Source organism: Carassius auratus, chromosome 14 (genome assembly GCF_003368295.1).
Source record: "Carassius auratus strain Wakin chromosome 14, ASM336829v1, whole genome shotgun sequence".
In the NCBI taxonomy this organism is placed as follows: Eukaryota; Metazoa; Chordata; class Actinopteri; order Cypriniformes; family Cyprinidae; genus Carassius; species Carassius auratus.
The window spans coordinates 7,935,142-7,956,281 of NC_039256.1; the positions used below are offsets into that span (position 1 = coordinate 7,935,142).

At 39.4% G+C, this 21,140-nt stretch overlaps 2 protein-coding genes across 7 annotated transcripts in view; both read right to left on the minus strand.

Annotated features, from left to right (window-relative positions):
• LOC113113510 (traf2 and NCK-interacting protein kinase-like) overlaps positions 1–967 on the minus strand; it is a 61,515-nt gene extending 60,548 nt beyond the window's left edge. For all 6 annotated transcript variants that reach the window (XM_026279734.1, XM_026279730.1, XM_026279733.1 and 3 more), the window contains exon 1: positions 725–967. In XM_026279734.1, coding sequence (XP_026135519.1) covers positions 725–781 — 57 coding nt within the window. In that variant the 5' untranslated portion in view covers positions 782–967. The remainder of the gene's footprint in view (positions 1–724) is intronic.
• A 2,743-nt stretch (positions 968–3,710) lies between these two features.
• Positions 3,711–21,140, minus strand: part of LOC113113511 (X-linked interleukin-1 receptor accessory protein-like 2) — a 201,463-nt gene continuing 184,033 nt past the window's right edge. Inside the window, exons 7-11 of the mRNA XM_026279735.1 lie at positions 19,093–19,222; positions 11,075–11,220; positions 9,667–9,807; positions 7,684–7,854; positions 3,711–5,262 (exon numbers count right to left, since the gene is read on the minus strand). Of these exons, the coding sequence (XP_026135520.1) occupies positions 4,577–5,262; positions 7,684–7,854; positions 9,667–9,807; positions 11,075–11,220; positions 19,093–19,222 (1,274 nt within the window). The 3' untranslated portion in view covers positions 3,711–4,576. The remainder of the gene's footprint in view (positions 5,263–7,683; positions 7,855–9,666; positions 9,808–11,074; positions 11,221–19,092; positions 19,223–21,140) is intronic.

The following is a 21,140-nucleotide window of genomic DNA, read 5'->3' on the forward strand; positions in this document are numbered from 1 at the left end:
TTCTCTGTGTTATTACCCACATGAAAAACTATACTATAGTAATTTACAGTAAACGTTACAGTGTTTTTGAACCATACTATAGTAAAGTGGTATACTGTATTATATTATAGTTGTTACTGAATGCTACTGCAGTGTGAACTGTAACAAATACTGTACTAGCCTATAGTAAACTGTAGTGTATTGTAATATAATATACCCTATATTTATAGAAAACTTGACATTTGTTTATATTACATTACCAAAGCAACAATAGAATTACTGCTACAACACATTAAACTAAGTACTTTACTATAGTATGACTCAGAAACACTATACATTACTGTTTTGTTTTTGTTTTTCTGCGGGTTATAATCTTAAATGATATGTATGTTTTGCACCATGTTTGCGAATTCCTTGTGAGTGTAAACACAGCTCTGATTCGGATTCGGATTCGGATTCCTAGACTGTGATTTGAGACATGCCCTGTGTCTGGACCTCAGTGTCTGTGACAGTTTAATTCCCAGATCAAACTCGAAGAGTGAAGAAAACAGCACGAATGTGTTCTCCAGATGAAACGACGCGACAGCGGACTGCTGTAAACTTCACATGACATTTAGAGCAAAGTTGATACCAGTTCTCGCTACTAAACCAGTGTGAGAGAGCGCTGACAGAAACTTTGTGCCAAGCCTCGAGCTATCGCTACAAACGAGTGAAATCGGAAACAAAGCTGCAGTTCTGCACTCACCCGTAAAGAGGCGAGGTCGATGTTACTCAGACTCGTTGTAGTGAAGTCTCTCGCCATTTTAATGAGCTCGTCTGCCAGTATCAGAGTTTCTTATCTGATCATGGTTTGAGGAACAGTATGTCTGCCCATCTGCAGCTCCTCGACAGCGCATCTAACTCTACTATAGCGAAGGATCTGGGATCTGAGCGACATAACGGAACTCTCGCCCCGCAGCGATCAACTCAAAGTAACTGAACTATAAGTGGGCGTTTCACTAATGGCGGATTAGCCAATCACGTCACAGCGCACACTCTGCTATGTAATATTAATGAGCTCCTGTTCCAGACACTCCCGGAAAGTTCCAAGGCGACCTCATGATCTATTTAATATTCATGAGCTTCTCCTTCGCTTTAGTAGCATTGGCGTTTCTCAGGACAAACACAGGAAACCCGGAAAACCAGTCAAAAGTGAAAAGCTGCGCCTTCCTCTGCTTGCTGCAAAACAACGCTTTCCATCTCTGTGTAATACAGTTTACTCTGGACTCAACCCTGGCCTATGTTTTAATAGACATACAAGATTTTTTATTGGAAACATTCTGCCACCTTTATGGTCAGTTTCATCTCATGAACACTTTAAATCCCAAATTTTCCAAGACATGAAAATATCCAAATTAGTTGTCACGAGTAACCCTTTGTAATAATAGGAATAGTTAGATAAAAAACACACAAAAAAAAAAATATTTCAAAATTGTTACTTTTTATGTAACATAGTTTCATCAAATTGTTACCAGTATTGCAACATTAATGGTGTAACTTATTTGTAACATTTAAACTTTTAATGTAGTGCAATATTTTGTTATTGCAACATTTTAGTGCAATTGTCACTTCCAACAGTTAACTGGATTTATATTGTATCCCAGTGGTCACTATAGTGAGCATCCAGATGTTTACTCATTCTGTGACCACACTCGACAAAACTGAATATAAGTGAATTCATAAACTAACACTAGACACCTTAAAGATAATGTGTACCAAAAAATCTCAGTCATATCTGTAGGTTAACATACTTTACTAGCCTTTTGTTTTGGACCTTTGATGCAGTCATCATCTTCTCAAGGTGCAAACAGGAAGTAAACTGCTCTGGTCATGTGACAATGCACATGTAATTGAGACCCTTCATTTTTTTTCATATTCGCAGGAAGTGCACTAAAACATCAGTAAGGTTGTTAGAGCTTTATAAATGGTTTTATGTGACCGGTGGGATTAACTGGGTTTTACTACAACATAAAATTATAAAGGCATCTCTCACAGCCAATACTTATATATTTATTTATTTTGTTGGTCTGATAACAATTGTTATTTCTGCAAGGTATATTACAAATAATTTATAGGCTAAAACCAGAAACCTGTGAATTAGACAAGCTGCTTGGTTCGTGAATATAATAACAGCTCACATATTCATACTCTTCCACACTTGACTGTATCTGAAGAGTTAAACACATACTAGTCATGAGTATACAAAATCAAATCACCAATTTTAGTGACCTTTCATCCTAAAGGGCAGCATTGCATACAAATTCAATAAAATGATAATAAATATCAATACTGATCAAAAGTGTTTGATCATTACCAGCACAGAAATGCTTCATCTGTAGTAGCAGATACACCATATAAACCAGATGTATCTATCCATGATGAGGGAAAAACGTCAGAATACTGAGGAAGAAAACGGCCAAACGATCAGGAAATAAGGCAAATGATAAGCTGTATCAAATATGTAAATACCTCCTCGACTAGCTACAAACAATATCAATGTGCTTATTAGATTTGAATAGTAATTATTTGCATAAATAACATATTCTTTAAAGCTCAGAGCTGATGTGTCTTTACATTATTGTGCTGTAACAACCGAAGTCATAATGTCAAATAAACCAGATGCAGTGCTTGATGGAATAACTGTACATATTAGAATGACCTCAAAATTCAAGTAAGATAACAATATCAGTAGCTCTTTATCTGTCTGAACAAAGTATGAAAACACTAAAGGCTGGAAGAAAGCAAGATAAACCATTATGGGCCAGTTTTACTAAACAGGTCAAATTAGTGTGAGAGCGCAATTCCAAACAGCACTGATGATTTGATGATTTAATAACAACATGCAAACTGAAGAACACAGACGCAACATCTTATTTACACATCCAACAATGCAATATACCAAGTGCAGTCGCAAATAAAGAAGAAACAAATAAAAAAGCCACAGTACGTTTGAAAGAACCAGAGGCCAAAAACTGAAGGGTTGCAAGAAGTTTCTCTGCTTAAAAATAACACCATCACCAAATTTGTAATGGTTTTAATGGTTATAACGGGACTTTTAAAGGGGTCATATGATGTTTTTCTTTCTCTTTGTGGAGTGTTACAAGCTCAAGTAGATCTGTGAAGTTGCAAAGAATAACGTCTAAAATCCAAAGAGATACTCTTTATCAAGTTTAAGAGTAAACTACACCCCCTAAAACGACTCGTTTAAACGCCCAGCATGTCTACGTCACTGTGTGGGAAGATCTGCATAAGGCTGACCAGATGTTCTCGCAAAGAAAGAAAGTGTACCTTTTATTCTTGTTGTAGTATTGTTGCTGCCGCCGCCACCATGTCCTATAGACCCTGTGTGTTTCTCTGTGAAAGTGGAACTATGTTGTTTTTGGCCTTCCAAAAGAGGACACGACTATAAATCATCCTCGTTTATATCATGTTCAGAATGGGTTTCTATGTTTATGTCTCATATCTCCGGGCAGACGGGATCACAAATTGTTAAGGGATGTAACAGTTCCACCACACGCTTGAGGTATTCGGCCAATCACAATGTACTGGATAGCTGGCCAATCAGAGCACACCTCACTTTTCAGATTGATTAATGGACGCGTTTCAGAAGGCGGGGCATAGAGGAGCAACAATAATGTACAGTATGTGGGAAATAATGTGTTTTTTGAACCTTAAACCTCATAAACACATTTTATTACACAAATACACAAAATAATGTTCTTTTTAGCAACATCATATGACTCCTTTAATGGAAACTGTAATGGTCCTGTGGATCTCTACTGGTAATTGATCACCTTCTATTGGTGGCTTGTTTAAACAACAAAATCCTAATGAAATATGTCCCAAAACAGACTACAGAAAACCATTTTTTAATGGTTTTAATGGTTAAAAGTTGATGGTTTGTAACGTTTGTAATGGTATTTGTAATGGAATCCATTAGCATTTTCTGTGATGGTTCAATTGTTTTTCAGACCTCGTATAGCGTGGCTCCTAGTTGAGGGTTTTATCTCCTGAAGCAAATTAAAAATAGCATGGCTTGGCAAACGATATTTTCAGATAATGTGTTCTTCTGACATTCCAAATAAATTATTACACATGGAAAAATCCTCTCTCTTCTACCACACACTCTCTGATCTCCGCAACAACAACTGCAGCCATTTCAAGAGCAAAATAGTAAGACATGCTTTTTTGGGGGGCATTAAATAATGGCGCAAACACCAGTAATTTGACGAGCGCAAACGTTAGTAAATCTCATTACGTGATTCATTTGAATACTCTCCTCCCATAAATTTAGCATCTAAAAGGGAAACTCCTACAAATGCATATTCAGTAAGGTCAGGCGCACAAATAACTGTCCACACTTTTTCAGCGTTAATTCATCACTGTGCATCTTTAGTAAATCCTGACAGTACTGTTTTAACAACAAAAGACAGTTTGCGCTGGCACAAGCTGTTAGTAAAACTGGCCCTATGTGTATTTCAATCTTAACAAGATGAACTCATGCAGATAAAAAGGAAGGAAGGATGAGATCAGCGAAGCGATGTTTGGCCGAGCCGCTCTACCAGATGTCACTGGAAAGCTCTGGTCCGGACAGCGGCACGAATGGGCTGCTCAAGTGAATGTCTTTCTTGGGTTTGCCAATGTCGTTGTGCGCCGGCCGTCCGTTCAGCAGAGTCATGGGCAGATTGCAGTACACGTGCCGTCCGCTGAGCGTGGCGATGGCAGAGCTGGGCAGCTCGTACTCATAGCTGCGGCAGAAGTGGCGCATCTGCAGGTGTCCCGGCTCGTTGTAGTCCGGGATCTCCACGTGAGCCGGCGCTAGCGACGCCGAGGTGGTGGTCATAGCCACCGTCGATACGGCCTGCAGGTCACCGAACAGCCCCTGCTCGCCCGAGTCCAGGACTTGTCGGCGGGACACGCTCTCTTTTCTCTTGGCAGGCATCTCGTAGTGCACCTGCTTCCAGAACCTGGACTTGAGCTGGCTGCTCTTGGGCCCGCACCACTTGATGAGCGACAGCACTCGGATGGTGTGCTTCAGGTCCTCCAGCTCCTGGTAGTTGATGACGCTGCGCAGGTCCGAGCATTCGATCATGATCACCTTGATCTCGCCCGTCACCAGCATGCTGTGCAGCCGCGGCTCGAACTGGAAGATGCTCCAGCCCCGGCGGGCCACGAACTCAGGGGTCAGGACGATGATGAGACGCCTGCTCTGCTCCACGCTGCGCACCAGGTCCTCGATGTACGCTAGAGACACAGAGAGAGACAGTGTCTAAGGATGTCACACACAGACGCTTCAGAAATCTTTCTGTTGTTAGTGCAAAAGACAACTTAATAAAGGGTGTGCAGAGTTGGGATAAGAAACGCCATTTATGTAATCAGATTACTTTTTACCATGTAAGTAGTAAAGTAACACATTACTTTTTAATAAGCTCTCCTGTCCAGATGTTGAAAGAAATCAGGATTGAGTCCAGAGCGCAGTGTGTGAACATGATCTAACTGTAGTTCTAGACTAAATGTCAACATGCATTTACTCATCTCACTGCACAAAAACAGATTCAATCTTCCTCAAAATGAATCAAATTCAGAATATGACACAAACCTGCAATTTTGCATTATTGACACACTGATTTCCTATGTAATACTGTAAAGTTGCTTTGACAATCTCTATTGTTAAAAGCGCTATATAAATTAAGGTGACTTGACTTGACTTGACTAAAAGGTTTGTTTGAGCTTTTTGAATTTACATTTCCCTTAGCCTGAGACTCATTCATTTTACATTTGTTGTGAAAGTGCTTTTACATTTGCCAGAAAAATACATTTTTATATTAAAAACAAGCAACCCCAGGTGAAAAAATTTAATGCACAAGTAACATAATGCATTCCTTTCCATAAAAAGTAACTAAGTAATGCTATTAGTTATTTTTCTGGGAGTAAAGCAATATTGTAATGCATTAGTTTCTGCAACACTGGGGTGTATTTAGTGGTTCATCCTGCTCCATTTGTGCCAAAGACATGCATGATGAAACCTCAAAAATGTGCAGTTCAACTTTTCTACAAGATCTGGCATTAGATCTCTCTCTGATAGACAAAGAAACAGGCAAAACAATACCATATTATAAATGAGCAACCTAAACCATACTTTATCTGGAGATATTGGTAAACAACCTACAGTAGAGAGAGTCCAAAACATCCTTAGACATCTATGTGCTAAAACACCTTACTGCATAACACTGCTCCATCAAGAACACAGCTCAGAAACACAACCGCATGGCAACACCTCAGCAGCTGTGTCTCACACACCCATCATCCGCCCACAACACTCCAGCCCTGAGCTCATGACTTCTGAATGTGTCACTAGCTGAAGATGGGACCATGGGGTCAATAACATCAATGGATTCATCTACAGATTTATTAATTGAAAACAATATAATAAAGCAATACAATCAAAGATTTAATACACCTCTTTTGTGATAAGCATTTTTAAATAACTGATCTGCATTAAAGGGGCCATAAAAAGCCTTTTTCTTTTCTCCTGGTGTTGGTGTAGGTTTCCTCCTGTTCAACAGAATCAGATTCAAATGTTGTTTGCGCTGAGTAACAACACTTCCAGCATTCCTGGGGGAGTTTCTGCATCCAACACAAAGGAGATGACATGCTCTCTACAGAGGAGTTTTCATGTTTTATATTCCTACACATGCTGAACGTGGGAAAACACTGCACTGCCGCTCAGGGTAAAGGATTGAGGATCCTGGATGCTGATGAATAATGCAGAAGGATTTACACCAGCTGATCAAACTAAGTATGTTCATATTTCACACAGCTCTTTGGAATATTTGACTATTATTGGTCACTTCATTCTTCATTAAAGTGTTCACATGCATGTTTATTGTGATTAAAATCTGTATACACCATATAAAACAATTAGAAGTTTATTTGCATCGATGTAATGTACAATGGTTGACATATTGTGTTTGCATGCAGTGAAGTTTAATCACAGTATTGCCTAAACATCATTATGAGGGTGTGTTTTAACATAGCTATTGATCCACATCACGGTTGTGGTATATTTTTCTGTTCAGCTATTTTCTCTCTCTTCAGCAGTCCACAAGCTTCTGTGCCCATCATATTATTTATAGCAATCCTTCATCATCATCTGAGAAGCGGGTCGCTCACAGGAAGTGAATGGCACTCTCTCTTCCTGTTTCACATGACTCTCTGTTTGCTGCAGATGTCACACATCCCTGTGCATGTGACTGTGGACTAATCACAAGCTCAGGGTCTGCCACAAGTTGACAAAAGTGTACAATGTGGGTAGTGGTACTGTTTAAACAAAGTTGGGTTTGTTTTGTTTTGTCAAAGCAAAACCAACACTGGAATCCTGAGTTTGTTCAACTTACATTTGTGGAACAGGCCTGTCTGTGATTATTTTGCGACAGTATCCCTTACACATGTTTCCAGCACTCTAGAATTGATTATATAATGATTGTAGAGTTGCAGTAACCAAGCAGAACACATCTATAATACTACGCTGGACGTGCACAGATCAAACACACTCATGAACCGAGAGAGTCAGTTCTTTACATCATCAACTCTGAGCACTCAAACATGTCTTCTGCTGTGTGTTTTGCTGACTGTAAGAGTGTGAATGTCAGGTGTTGCTCTTACTGCTGCTGGGAATAAGGTCCCGGTGCGGGATGAAGAGTTTATATCCATAGTGTTTCTCCAGAACGTCTGGTAAGATCTCCAGAGCGAACAGCTCCTCCTCGCTCATCTCATGCTCCACCGACTCCAGGTCCACTTTGGTGTAGGACAGGTAGGCGTCATATTCCTTGTTGTCTGTAAGGAACAGATATGTTGTATTCAACAGGTCAATTCTTTCATCATATTACACATTAAATTATGATTTTTGTGTACTGCTCAGGCTCCACTGGGGCTTTAGTTTAGGGATGCAGCTTCATGCTTACGGTTTTATTTTTCAACTGCTTACACACATTTTTTAAACTTTGTCTTTTTTTATATGTTTTACCAATACACACAAATCCAACAATTGCTGGGGTTTTTTGGACACTGGGGCATTTGTGGTTGTGAATATAGTTTTAAAAGGTACCACAGAAATGAAACATCAAGCATATGTTGTTGTGTAGATGTGTGTTTATAGGCCTGTTCTAAAGCTATGATTGGTTGGTATTCAGTGAAGCAGGTGGGGAGTTATTGTGAGGCACTAATGAATTAGTGTCATTCTGATTGGTTGTGTTTGAAAAGGGAAATAAAGATGTTAGATTTCTGTGTGTTTCTGGTTGTGGCTGACACATCTCCAAAGACGACCAGCACAATCATTGTTTTCAGTGTTTGGGTCATGCTCACACACTGAGACAGCGCTTGTGGATGGTCTGTGCCCCACTTTGCTCAGGTTCTTTGTAAAAGACCCCAGGTCACCGTTGCTGCTTGCCGCTCGGGTCCTTCTACCTCTGGGTATGAGGCCGCAGTGATGTGTGCTGCGGAAGAGCATGGGGAAGTGGGATCAGTTTCACCTGAGCAATCCCCACGAGCTTCCCATTCTTCCCTTGATTCATGTTTACCGGTCGAGTTTCTGGATGAGTTTGAGAGCTCATCCCTCTCCTCACGGGAGGTGAATTTGGCTCCACCACAACATTCTTTTGAGACCAGTGTATCTGGAAGCTTGGTCAAGCCTCTCCAATTCCTATCGATTGTTCTCCTCAGAACAATTTGGCTTGGCTATGTGATTCAGTTCGACAGGCGCCCACCCAGGTTCAGGGGCATTAGGGTCACCTCAGTATGAGCTGAGAATACCACAGGTCTTTGGGCGGAAGTCACAAACCTTGTCAAGAAGGGTGCAACTGAGCCTGTCCCCCTGGCTGCAAGGAAGAAGTGGTTTTACAGCCCATACTTCATTGTACCCAAGAAGGGTAGGGGGCTCCAGCCAATCCTGGATTTGAGGACTCTGAACCAGGCCCTTCACAAGCTTATGTTCAGAATGTTAACCCTCAGGCAGAGTTAACCCTGTGACCAGAAGGAACTTAGAGACATTACTCAGGCTAGAGCCCCCTCAACAAGGCAGTTGTACCCTCCGAGATGTGGCATCGGATCTATGCTCTCCTTCCTCCATGGGGGCACGGACAGGCACCTGTATGCTTCTACACTTAAGGTATATGTGGCCGCAATTGCGGCTAACCACGACACCGTGGGAGGCAGATCGGTGGGGAGGCAGAATCTGGTTATCAGGTTCCTCAGAGGTGCACATAGGTTGAATCCTCCGACTTAAGTACTAATATGTACTTTTAAATTAATGATAATCACTGTTTAGGGGAAGATAAGGTACAAAGGTATACCTTTTTCAATAGTACTTCAATAGTACTACCCCGGTGAGAACTTTTGTACTCTTTTTTTTTCTGAGGGTGTAGGTAACTCTTGATGTTATGATATATGTATTGTATGCATTTTGTAGAGACAAACAATTGCATTAAGGCCTTATCAAGGCTTTCTTAGCGATGTGTTCAGAACTGATCCAACATTACAGTAGTAAAAGTTTTTTTTTTTTTTTTTTTGCATGACTTGAAAAAAAATCTTGCCCCAAAATATTTGTAATTAGAAGCAGAAACTTTTATTGTTCATGTCCTTCTTGCATACCGTCATTGGCCTCATCGCTGCCGAAGTGTCGTCGGTAGCACAGCATGATCTCCACATTATAGCACTTATAGATGGCTGTGAAGATCCCCAATATCAGCATGATGGCACCCAGTCCACCAACCAACTCCAGCCTGTACACATCTGCACGAGGAAACAGACTTCTTTATAACTTAATTCATAAGGTACACAAGTATACATTTATCAAAAACAGTAATATTGAAATAGCATTATAATTTAAAAGAACTGTTAAAAAAGAACTTTAAAAGATAATTTAAAAGAACTGTTTTAAAATTACATTTATTCCTGGGATGCAAACTTGCACTTTCAGCAGTTGAGCAGCTTCTCTTTTTTCTCATACTGTATGTTCTTTCTTTCTTTCTTGATTCATTGTGGGAACTGTGATACTTTTTCCAGGATTTTTTTATTTTTTTTATTTTTTGAGGAATGGTATGTTTATTTTCAACATAATAAATGTCTTTACTATTGCTCTTGATTTGATGTGTGTTTGATCGAATAAATTCAGCCTTAGTGATTTTTTATATTTAAAAAAATAAAAAAAATAAAAAATACTGTAATTATTCCAAACTTTCCATTGGTAGTGTCATCATTCTTTCTCCACTTGAACTGTCATAAATAAAATGTCACGTCCAGCACATCTCACCACTACATCACCAATAGTCTGTCTAAAGATGGATTCATATACATCTGTGATTTGTTGAGTGTTGTGGTTGATTGAGTGAGCATCATTCACAGAGTTTAATGAGCCAAAATGTATCTGTGCAATCAGACCAACAAAAGAGTACGAGTGCTGTGATGAATATTGGTTAATCTAACGCAGTACACATAGCAAGATTATTTATTTATTTATTCATTCAAATAATAAATAAGCAGATAAAATAGAAATAGAATAGAGAGTGCTAGAGTTAGAGGCTAAAGTTATTGTTATTATTATTATTTTTTATAATAATTAAAAGATAATAAGAATATAAATAGAGAGAGCAAGTGTTAAAGAGTCAAGTATAGATGAAAGCAATAGTTTTTAGCCATTTCTTGAAGACTGTATGGATATGTGAAACACTGCAGAAGAATACAAAAGAAAGGATGATAATACCTTTCTTTTAAGTGCACAATGCATATGAATTTATGTCAGTGCCTGAAACACTAAGTTACTCTTATGATGTTTGTGAGAGAGATACTGGTACTGTTTGAGCAGGATAACTGATACGTGCTCAGTGTGAAGCACTTTTTAATATCTGCTCCTGGTTTATAACTGCTGTTATATGAATGAGAGAGTCAGAGTTCAGTCGTATTCATGAGAACACAGAGAGGAGCGATGAAGATGAGGAAGACAGCAAGATAATGAAACTCATCTCCAGCCGGCTACTGTGTGTTCATCTGAGCCCTTCACCTTTCTTCTGCAGGATGGCGCTCCCGCTGCCTCGGCCGATGTGGTTCTCCACCGTACAGGTGTAGTTTCCCAGGTCTGTCTCCTCCACAGCGTCAAAGATCAGCGACAGCTCCACCTCCTTCTCCCCCAGAAACTCCCGCATCACCCTGAACACACACACATTAGCACACTTTCACACTAGTCATGCAGTTTCTGCAGAATGACGCAGATATGGAAACGTTCTTCATGCATGGAGCATTACATTTGGCAGTATAAAACAGAGCCTGCTGCGCAGATCCTGTATCCCATCATGCTCTTCTGTTCTCAGCGTGTCTAATGGACCAGAACATTATAAGCAGTTTGTCTCCTTCTTGACTCATTATCTGACAGCCAAGTGTTGAGATATTCTAACTTAATATTGGTTTGATAATGCAAAATAAATGAAACAGTTTTTTTTTTTTTTTTTACAATTTTATGCATTTAGTAGAAACTTTTATCCACTTTTATTTTTTTTACCAGCATGTGTGTTCTCTGGGAATTGAACTCACAACCTTTTGCACTGCTAACATAATCCTCTATCACTAATCGACAGGAACATATTTTTCAACTGCTTACACACAGAGTCATTCCTGAAAGCAGAAGCACACTCCAAATCTGTAAAACCATACACTAATTCTCAGACTTTGACTCAGTTTTCAATTTCATAAAACACTTTTTGCAAAACACAACACACAATTCTCTATGCAGCAGACAAAAATCTATCAGCAATTAATATTATGGCAAAGGTTTTTGCAAATGTTTGCTTTTGAGGTGTGTTTGTGATATTTTGAATTTAGTGTTTCATTTTGCAAGAGAGTTGTGAGGCATTTCGCTTTTTGTGTGCAATTCTTGGATTGTGTATAAAGTAAAAAAAAAAAATGAGGCAAAGTTTTGAAAATGTGTGAAAGCAACTGAAAAAAAGAAACTGTGTCAAACGATTTTCATAGGCGAAACATACAAAAGATCAAAATTACAAAAGCAGAAAGGCTTTAATGTATATACTGAACATACTGTATACTGAAGACGTCACTTCCTGTGTTGCTGCCGTGTGTATTGAGTTTGAGCTCCGTCACATTATTTATTTTTCATCTTAAAAATCTATTTTATACACCGTAATTTGTCTTTTCTATAACTTGTGAATATAGGAGGAACGGAAGGAGGAACACGATGCCGAAGATCCCTCGCTGCTGAGGTGAATCCGCGGTGCCATTGAGCAGGGTGAGGGAGTCTGCCACCATGGATGCTTGAGGGGGTGGGCTGGAGTGAGTTGCTGGGGATAGACGAACTCATTCCAGCCCTCGCTCCATTCCCATGGCTCTCGGCCCCACCCCACTCATCTCATTCATGCAGCCCTAGATTGAACTTTGTGTGTGTGTTTTATTAAAATGCAAATTTAGCTGCAGCCAAGTGACTTTGTGCGACCCACCTTGTTCCATTCTGTGACCCACGAATGGGTCGCAACCCACAGTTTGAAAACCCCTGCTCTATCCTATTCTATAACAAAAAACAATCAGAGCACCTTGTTATCACTGGTTTTATTTTGATTTCCTGAGTCCGCTATTTAGCTTATAGCCCATTCGCCTCCAGCATGATTGCCGCTAATCCCGCTTGCATTGCTAATACTCTATTCACACACATTACCATTACTCACTGTTACTTGCTTTAATGGCTCATATATGTCTACCTTTGAGTGCAGGTGAGGACACACACCCAGGACGCGATCTTCCCAGATGCCCCATATCCAGCACTGGGACACCACGGACCCTGGGTGTATCCACAGTGGAGGACGCGAGCCAGGCCCCGGTCAAGTCAAGTCAAGTCTCCTTTATTTATATAGCGCTTTAAACAAAATACATTGCGTCAAAGCAACTGAACAACATTCATTTGGAAAACAGTGTGTCATTAATGCAGAATGATAGTTAAAGGCAGTTCATCATTGAATTCAGTGATGTCATCTCTGTTCAGTTTAAATAGTGTCTGTTTTTATTTGCAATCAAGTCAATGATATCGCTGTAGATGAAGTGACCCCAACTAAGCAAGCCAGAGGCGACAGCGGCAAGGAACCGAAACTCCATCGGTGACAGAATGGAGAAAAAAACCTTGGGAGAAACCAGGCTCAGTTGGGGTCAGTTCTCCTCTGACCAGACGAAACCAGTAGTTCAATTCCAGACTGCAGCAAAGTCAGATTGTGCAGAAGAATCATCTGTTTCCTGTGGTCTTGTCCTGGTGCTCCTCTGAGACAAGGTCTTTACAGGGGATCTGTATCTGGGGCTCTAGTTGTCCTGGTCTCCGCTGTCTTTCAGGGCAGTAGAGGTCCTTTCTAGGTGCTGATCCACCATCTGGTCTGGATACGTACTGGATCCGGGTGACTGCAGTGACCCTCTGATCTGGAAACAGACTGGATCTGGTGGCCACGGTGACCTCAGAATAAGAGAGAAACAGACTAATATTAGCGTAGATGCCATTCTTCTAATGATGTAGCAAGTACATTGGGTCGACGACTTCTCCCCCCGGAACCACTTCGCTCCCCTCCGCGACACAGAATGTGATACTGTGATTGTCAGAGACTCCATCGTCCGACATGCCCATGCTACACTAGCCACAGGTGAAGTTCACACTCACCGTTTCCCTGGTGCTCGTGTTCCTAAAGGCTGACGTGAGCCCCAGAGTAGTCATGCTTCATGCCGGGGTTAACCTGATCGAGATGGTGCGCAGCACGATGCCCACGGCTACGATTATCGTGTCGGACCACTTCCCATGTATCGATGAGTGAACAAAAAGTTGACTTGTTACTTTAAATTAATGGTTATTGTCATGGTCTAAAGAACAGAAACTGCTCTTTGTTAATAACTGGAATCTTTTCTGGGAGCATCCTAGGCTTTTTTTGCGCTGATGGCCTGCACCCCAGCAGAGTGGAGCGGAACTCCTTTCAGACAACATCTTGTGCTGTTCATTCTATTAAGACTGTGTCTGTTACCTGCCACCAAAGACAGATTTGCAAATAACTTGCCTGATTTATCTTAATTGCTGTGTCTCTATGTGTCCCTATAAATACACATGAACTAGACGAAATGACTGGCAACATGGGCACTATTTTCTCTAATATATTAGAAGATGTTGCCCCCATCAATTTGAAAAAGTTAGAGAAAAAAGTACTGTGCCATGGTATAACAGTAATACTCACTCTCTCAAGAAAGAAACTCATAGTCTTGAGTCGTTATCTTTAGTTCACGTACCAAAACCATTCAAGATGGCGGTTATTAAGCCTCATATTAAGAAACCACATCTAGATCATAATGAACTGGCCAATTATAAGCCCATTTCAAATTTTGCATTAATGTCTAAAATTTGTAAAAAAAAGTTTTATCTGCTCAATTGAGCTCCTTCCTGCAAAAAAAAAAAAAATCTCTATTAAGAATTTCAGTCAGGTTTCAGGCCCCATCATAGCACAGAAACTGCACTTCTTAAAATTACAAATGACCTGCTTCATGCGTCAGATCAAGGCTGCATCTCATTTCTAATTTTACTTGATCTTGGTGCTGCGTTACATTATTTATTTTTCATCTTAAAAATCTATTTTATACACCATAATTTGTCTTTTCTATAACTTGTGAATATATCGTCTATCGCAGGGGTTCCCAAACTTTTCCATTCCATGACCCACCTAGACAAGTGTAATCTATTTCATGACTCACATTATTTTGAGAAAAAAATTTATAAATACAAAAAAATGGTTGACATTAAGCCTAATCTTACTTAAAAGTTTGATGACAGAAATTAAGTATTTAAGAAAAATAACAATTTTATTTTAAAGTACCATAGATCATGACATACTCATAGATCAATTACAAATCCATACAGGTATTCAAGGATAGGCTCTAAGATGGTTTAGATCCTACCGGTCCAATCGCTACCACTTTTTTTTTTTTTAAATGGGGAGTCAACTCATTTATCACCAGTAAAATATGGAGTACCACAAGGATCTGTCCTAGGTCCTCTGCTATTTTCATATACATGTTGCCATTTAATATACATATTATTAGAAAATACGGGATTAGTTTCCACTGTTATGCTGATGATACTCAGCTATATACAAACCGGATTCCAAAAAAGTTGTGACACTGTACAAATTGTGAGTAAAAAAGGAATGGAATAATTTTACAAATCTCATAAACTTGTATTTTATTCACAACAGAATATGTATAATATATCAAATGTTGAAAGTGAGACATTTTGAAATGTCATGCCAAATATTGGCTCATTTTGGATTTCATGAGAGCTACACATTCCAAAAAAGTTGGGACCAGTAGTGATAAGAGGCCAGAAAAGTTAAATGTACATATAAGGAACAGCCGGAGGACCAATTTGCAACTTATTAGGTCAATTGGCAACATGATTGGGTATAAAAAGAGCCTCTCAGATTGGCAGTGTCTCTCAGAAGTCAAGATGGGCAGAGGATCACCAATTCCCCCAATGCTGCAGCGAAAAATAGTGGAGCAATATCAGAAAGAGTTTCTCAGAGATAAATTGAAAGAGTTTGAAGTTATCATCATCTATAGAGCATAATATCATCCAAAGATTCAGAGAATCTGGAACAATCTCTGTGTGTAAGGGTCAATGCCGGAAAACCATACTGGATGCCTGTGATCTTCGGCCCTTAGACGACACTGCATCACATACAGGAATGATACTGTAATGGAAATCACAACATGGGCTCAGGAATACTTCCAGAAAACATTGTCGGTGAACACAATCCACTGTGCCATTCGCTGTTGCGTCTGTCATACGAATTAAGTTACCCAAGTACCTATTAAGTACCTAACTAGGCTTCTACCACGTTACAACCCATCATGCTCCCTAAGATCACAAAACGCTGGACTTTTGGTAGTTCCTAGGATAGCAAAGTCCACTAAAGGAGGTAGAGCTTTTTCATATTTGGCTCCCAAACTCTGGAATAGCCTTCCTGATAATGTTCGGGGTTCAGACACACTCTCTCTGTTTAAATCTAGATTAAAATCACATCTCTTTCACCAAGCATTCAAATAATGTATCTAATAATTTGTGACTGCAGTTGTATCTGATCAAATGCACATTCTTATTCTTTATCTTGGGTTTAACTAAATCATTTAACTCTGTTGGAACAGCAGCTATGCTAATGATGTCTCGATGTGTTTCTCTGTTTCTGCTGGATCTTCATCCCGTGGTAACTAGGATTTACACAAGCTCCAGTCTGGATCCAGAACACCTGAGAAGAGATGATGCTGACCCTCAGAGGACCCCAGATGATGCTGACCCTGAATCAACAAACAGAACTAACTAATATTGCTACAAGTGTGACTGCATCATTTAATAATTGCTGTTAATAATGTTCATCGTCTGGCTGACTACATCTTGTATTAATTTTTTCGAAAATTTCTGCCATATGCACATAAACTGACAGTCACCAATGATAAGCTACAGTACTACTAAATATTGTAGAAACTTAATTTTCTGTAAAGTTGCTTTGTAATGATTTGCATTGTAAAAAGCGCTATACAAAAAAACTTGAATTTAATTGAACATACTGAACAGACATGTTTCACATTTCAGTCTGAATAAATTCTGATTATTAGGTCTTTGAGGAAAATTGATCTCTTTAGATCTTGATCTCATATTTGGATTCACATTAAAAAATGGAAACGAAGAGCTGAGGCATCCATAAAATATTAGTCCTATTAAAATATTCCTAGGATACATATTGTTTAAAAATCATGATGTGTTATTCTATTCTCAAGTTTCATTTATATAAAATAAAAGCACTGAGAAAGATCAATTCCATATTCTGAAATGTCACCCTTTCAAAACGGACTAAAGTTACAATAAAAACCAGAGACAGGTCTATTATTCTCCAGTGCTTCCTGTCAGTGGTGACATTCAACCAGGCAATTTTCCTGAGTAATTCTTTATTCTTTATACTTTAGATGTGAAACATGAAGAAAGCTCCACTGTGAATACAGATCCAGCATCTCTAAGAGTAATAGAAGAGCATTATCCACCTGAAATGAAGGAGTAATTCATACAGATCAAACAGACATCAAAGGAAGATGAGCATAGATAACGGCTGACAGTGACTCAAACATGAAACACCATCAGAGCAGTTATGTGACAGATCACTGAAGCAATGCTGCATTTGATTACTGATGTTTGCTGGGCTTGGCTGATCTCATCTGTGTCAGAACACATTCTTTTAATATTTCTGGAATAAACCTCTCATTGTTTCAGAATACAATACAACATAAATATTGTGAAATATTATTAGAATTTACTCCATTTCCATCAATTTACATTATTACTCATTACTCAATTTTTTTCAGGATAATTTTATAAATATAAAGTTCAAAAGAAAAATAAGCATCTATTAGAAATTGATTTTTTTTTGTAACAATATAAATATCTTTACTGTCACTTTAAATCAAGGGTTTTAATATTACTATTATTTTAACAAATGAGCATGTCCTCAGAACAAGTAATTAGCAGGTGGTTTTGGCCATCACAGCAGGACACGTGTAATGTCAGCTACTCACTGAAATGAATTTTCCAAGAACTGATTTTCTTCTTTCACCTGGACTCAAGATGAGTCCACACTCTTTCACACCTGTAGCTCATCACTGCCTTAATACACTGTGTGTACCTGCTATTTATCACGGTATGGGTGATAATGATCAATGACAAATGTCCCCACATGGATAATTATACCAGTAAATCTTGACCTTGTGTGGACATTTTTTTTTATATTTGACAATCTAAAAATGCACAGTTTCCTGTGAGGGTTAGGTGTAGGGTTGGTGTAGGGCGATAGAATATACAGTTTGTACGTGTGTGTGTGTGAGTGTGTATGTGTATGTGTGCACGCGCTCATCTGTGTGTGTGTGTGTGTGTGTGTGTGTACATGTGTGTGTGCGTGTGTGTTTAGCAGATGGAATTATGAGTGTGATGGGCTCGTGCTGCTGGAGCTCTGGTTCTTGCTGAGTGTAATGGCGGTCACACTAGGATTAGATGCAGAATTACTTCAGACCATCTGTTTGTGTGGTTTTTGGGAGGGAAAAAGTTCATTCATAACTTAATTTGAAATGAGTAAACTGGAAGTAGTCCAAAGGCTTTTGTTTTTGTCACATAACTTTATCATGGGCATGATTTCCCAGCTGTGCAGCTTCATTAGACACAAAGTGAGTGTACTATACAGTCATCAGTCGACAGCATATATGGACAATTACACCTACAGGGGACTAATGACATTGCCTTCTTTGCAGTTATAACAGATTCTACATGAGTTTGGGGCATTTCTGTGGGTCTTTTGCACATTCATCCAGTAGATCATTTGTGAGGTCAGACTCTGACATTGGATGAGAAGACCTGGCTCTCAATCTCTGTTCTGATGGGTTGAGGTCAGAGCCAGTCGAATTCTTCTACTCCAAACTCATCCAGCTTTTACAGAGCTTTCTTTATGTACTCAGTCATGCTGGAAGAGAAACGGTCCTCCCCAAACTAATCCCACAAAGTTGGAAGAACAGCATTGTCCAACATGTCTTGAACATATTGTGTTTTTAAGCTCATTGTCCTGCTGAAAGGTAAACCTTCTGCCCAGTCTGAGCTTCTGGATGCTCTGGACAGGGTTTTCATGAAGACTATCTCTACTGCACTGATCTGAGGGTCCTTTAGGTGCACATCACAGTGTCTCACAGGTACTGTACATATTGCATATTGTGACTGTATAGTGTATGGAGTTTTGTATATGATGCTGTACTGCACACAGTAATGTATAGTGTACAGTTGGACACTGTCTCATGCATGTGTGTGACAGCAGATGAGCACACGTTTTGTCCACTAGAGGTCTCTGTGTGCTCATCATGCTGCTCTTCCTGTAGCCTGTGAGTGTGTGTTATACAACACCGCTCTGTTCTTCAGCTCACGCACGCTCATCTGACCACAGTTTAATGCTCTTAATTCAAGTAATGCAGTACCTGACTTCACTCTCTCGTATATGTCCTTCCAGCTCCTCCACGAACTTATCTCCCTTCATCCAGTAGATGATGGGCCGCGATTCTCCGCTGTAGCCGAAGAAAGCCCTGCAGTCCAGGACCAGACGCATTCCTGTCCAACACAAGCACAACAGACAGCCGTCAGCATTAGACAGAGCAAACCTGCTTCTGCATGGAGATCACAGAGATAATGTTCACTTCATGACCTGGAGCCTTCACATAACACACACACACAAGCACTGCAAAGTGTGTGTGAAGGGAAACATGCAGGACTAATGCACTGCTGCACTCGAATCAGCACAAGACTTTCCTTTAAAAGCAACCAAAGGTCAAAGTAAGTGGCTGCATCTCTGCTGAGCATCAACAACACAGTAGAGGAACACAGCGAAACTACTGGCTTACAGTCCATTCTCTCTGCATTCATATCTCATAGCTAGATAACAAACTACAACAAAAGAAAAAGCATTAAATCATGTTCAATTATCCTTTCTTAAAGACTTGCCAACCATTCCCAATGAGTGTAGAGTATTAAACCAGTAGTAGAGGAGTATCAGAAGTAAATAGTTCTCACTTTAGATTAGGTCACAAGAAATACACAATTAAAGGCAATTACCTATAGATTTATTAAATATTAATTAGATTTAATATATACAAATTATTGTTATTCTTGTTCTTATCACTGTATATGATTTATCTCTTTGCATTTGTGGAACTATAATTAGTAAATTACAGTGACAGTGAATAAAGCACTCAATATTTGACATGCCATATTCATGTATTAAAAACATAGAGACTACAGTTTATAAGCTATAAACTACTTAGAAAATTAATTTAAAAGTATTTTATTACTATATATTTATTATGCTATCCAAAAATATGTAAAGAAACCAAAATAAAGTTATTGTTTATGTCATCTTTGTAGCTTATTTATGTAGGTTTCATTAGGTTTTCAAATAAAACAAATTATAACATTTTAATAATAATAATAATAATAATAATAATAATGTTTTATTTATATTGTGCCTTTTAAAACCCAAGGACACTTTACATAATGAATGTTTTAATTAAAATGTCAAGTGAAGCATTATTCGCAGTATTATTCTCAAGTATATTATTATTCTCAGAGGCCTAAACATCAGTGACCTGTATCTCACAGAAACACACGTGCTGCTCCTCTCTACACTCACTGCAGGAGTGAATGGGAAACACTGAATACCACTTCTTTATTTACTGCACTGATCCTCTGTTCTCACTCACTGATTATATGCAAATAATGTTTAAAAACCCTTCAGGGCTTTCAGCAGTATTAGCAGCACAGCAGTGAAGAGCTTCCTCTGCCTGCAATTACAGCTCTTAAGAGAGAGAAAGTGGCAGGAGATGCAAATGAACGAGGCCGTGGCCGGACACAATGTTTTGTGCTCACTTCAGGAATCAGACCCAGAGCTGCTGAGGATCGACTTCAGCGCTGAAGAGACTGCAGAGGACTTCCCATGCATGAATACAAGCTTACAGTAGACATCACATTCAACACTGCATCTAAACGAGCTGTGTGCAGTACGTTCTACAATGTTCACATTCATTTCAGTCTGAGTAAAATCAAATCCTGATCTAATGGTCAGAAGGATCAAAATACTGCACACTGCAAATACTGCAAAAATAGTTCACTGTTCACAGAAAACAGAAAGCAGAAACTAAACAACTAAAAAACTCTTTCAGCCTATAACAGTGATTTCTGAGCATGTGTCTAATAGTTACAGAGGAGGTTCTCATACCGCCTCCTCCTCAGCACCAGAGGGAACCGTCCCCTGAATAATAACAAACTCTGACTCCATTACCCATCATCCCTCATACCTGGGACTGATCACTCACATCACACCTGACTACAATCACACCTCATCACTCTCCACACCTGCACCTCATTCAAGGGCTTCTTCAGTGTTGGCTCTTTGTCAACAGGCAACCATTGCTATACCCCACAGATTCCAGCGGCATTGCTTTCATTTGTTCACTGCAGGCTGGAAGAGGAGTGG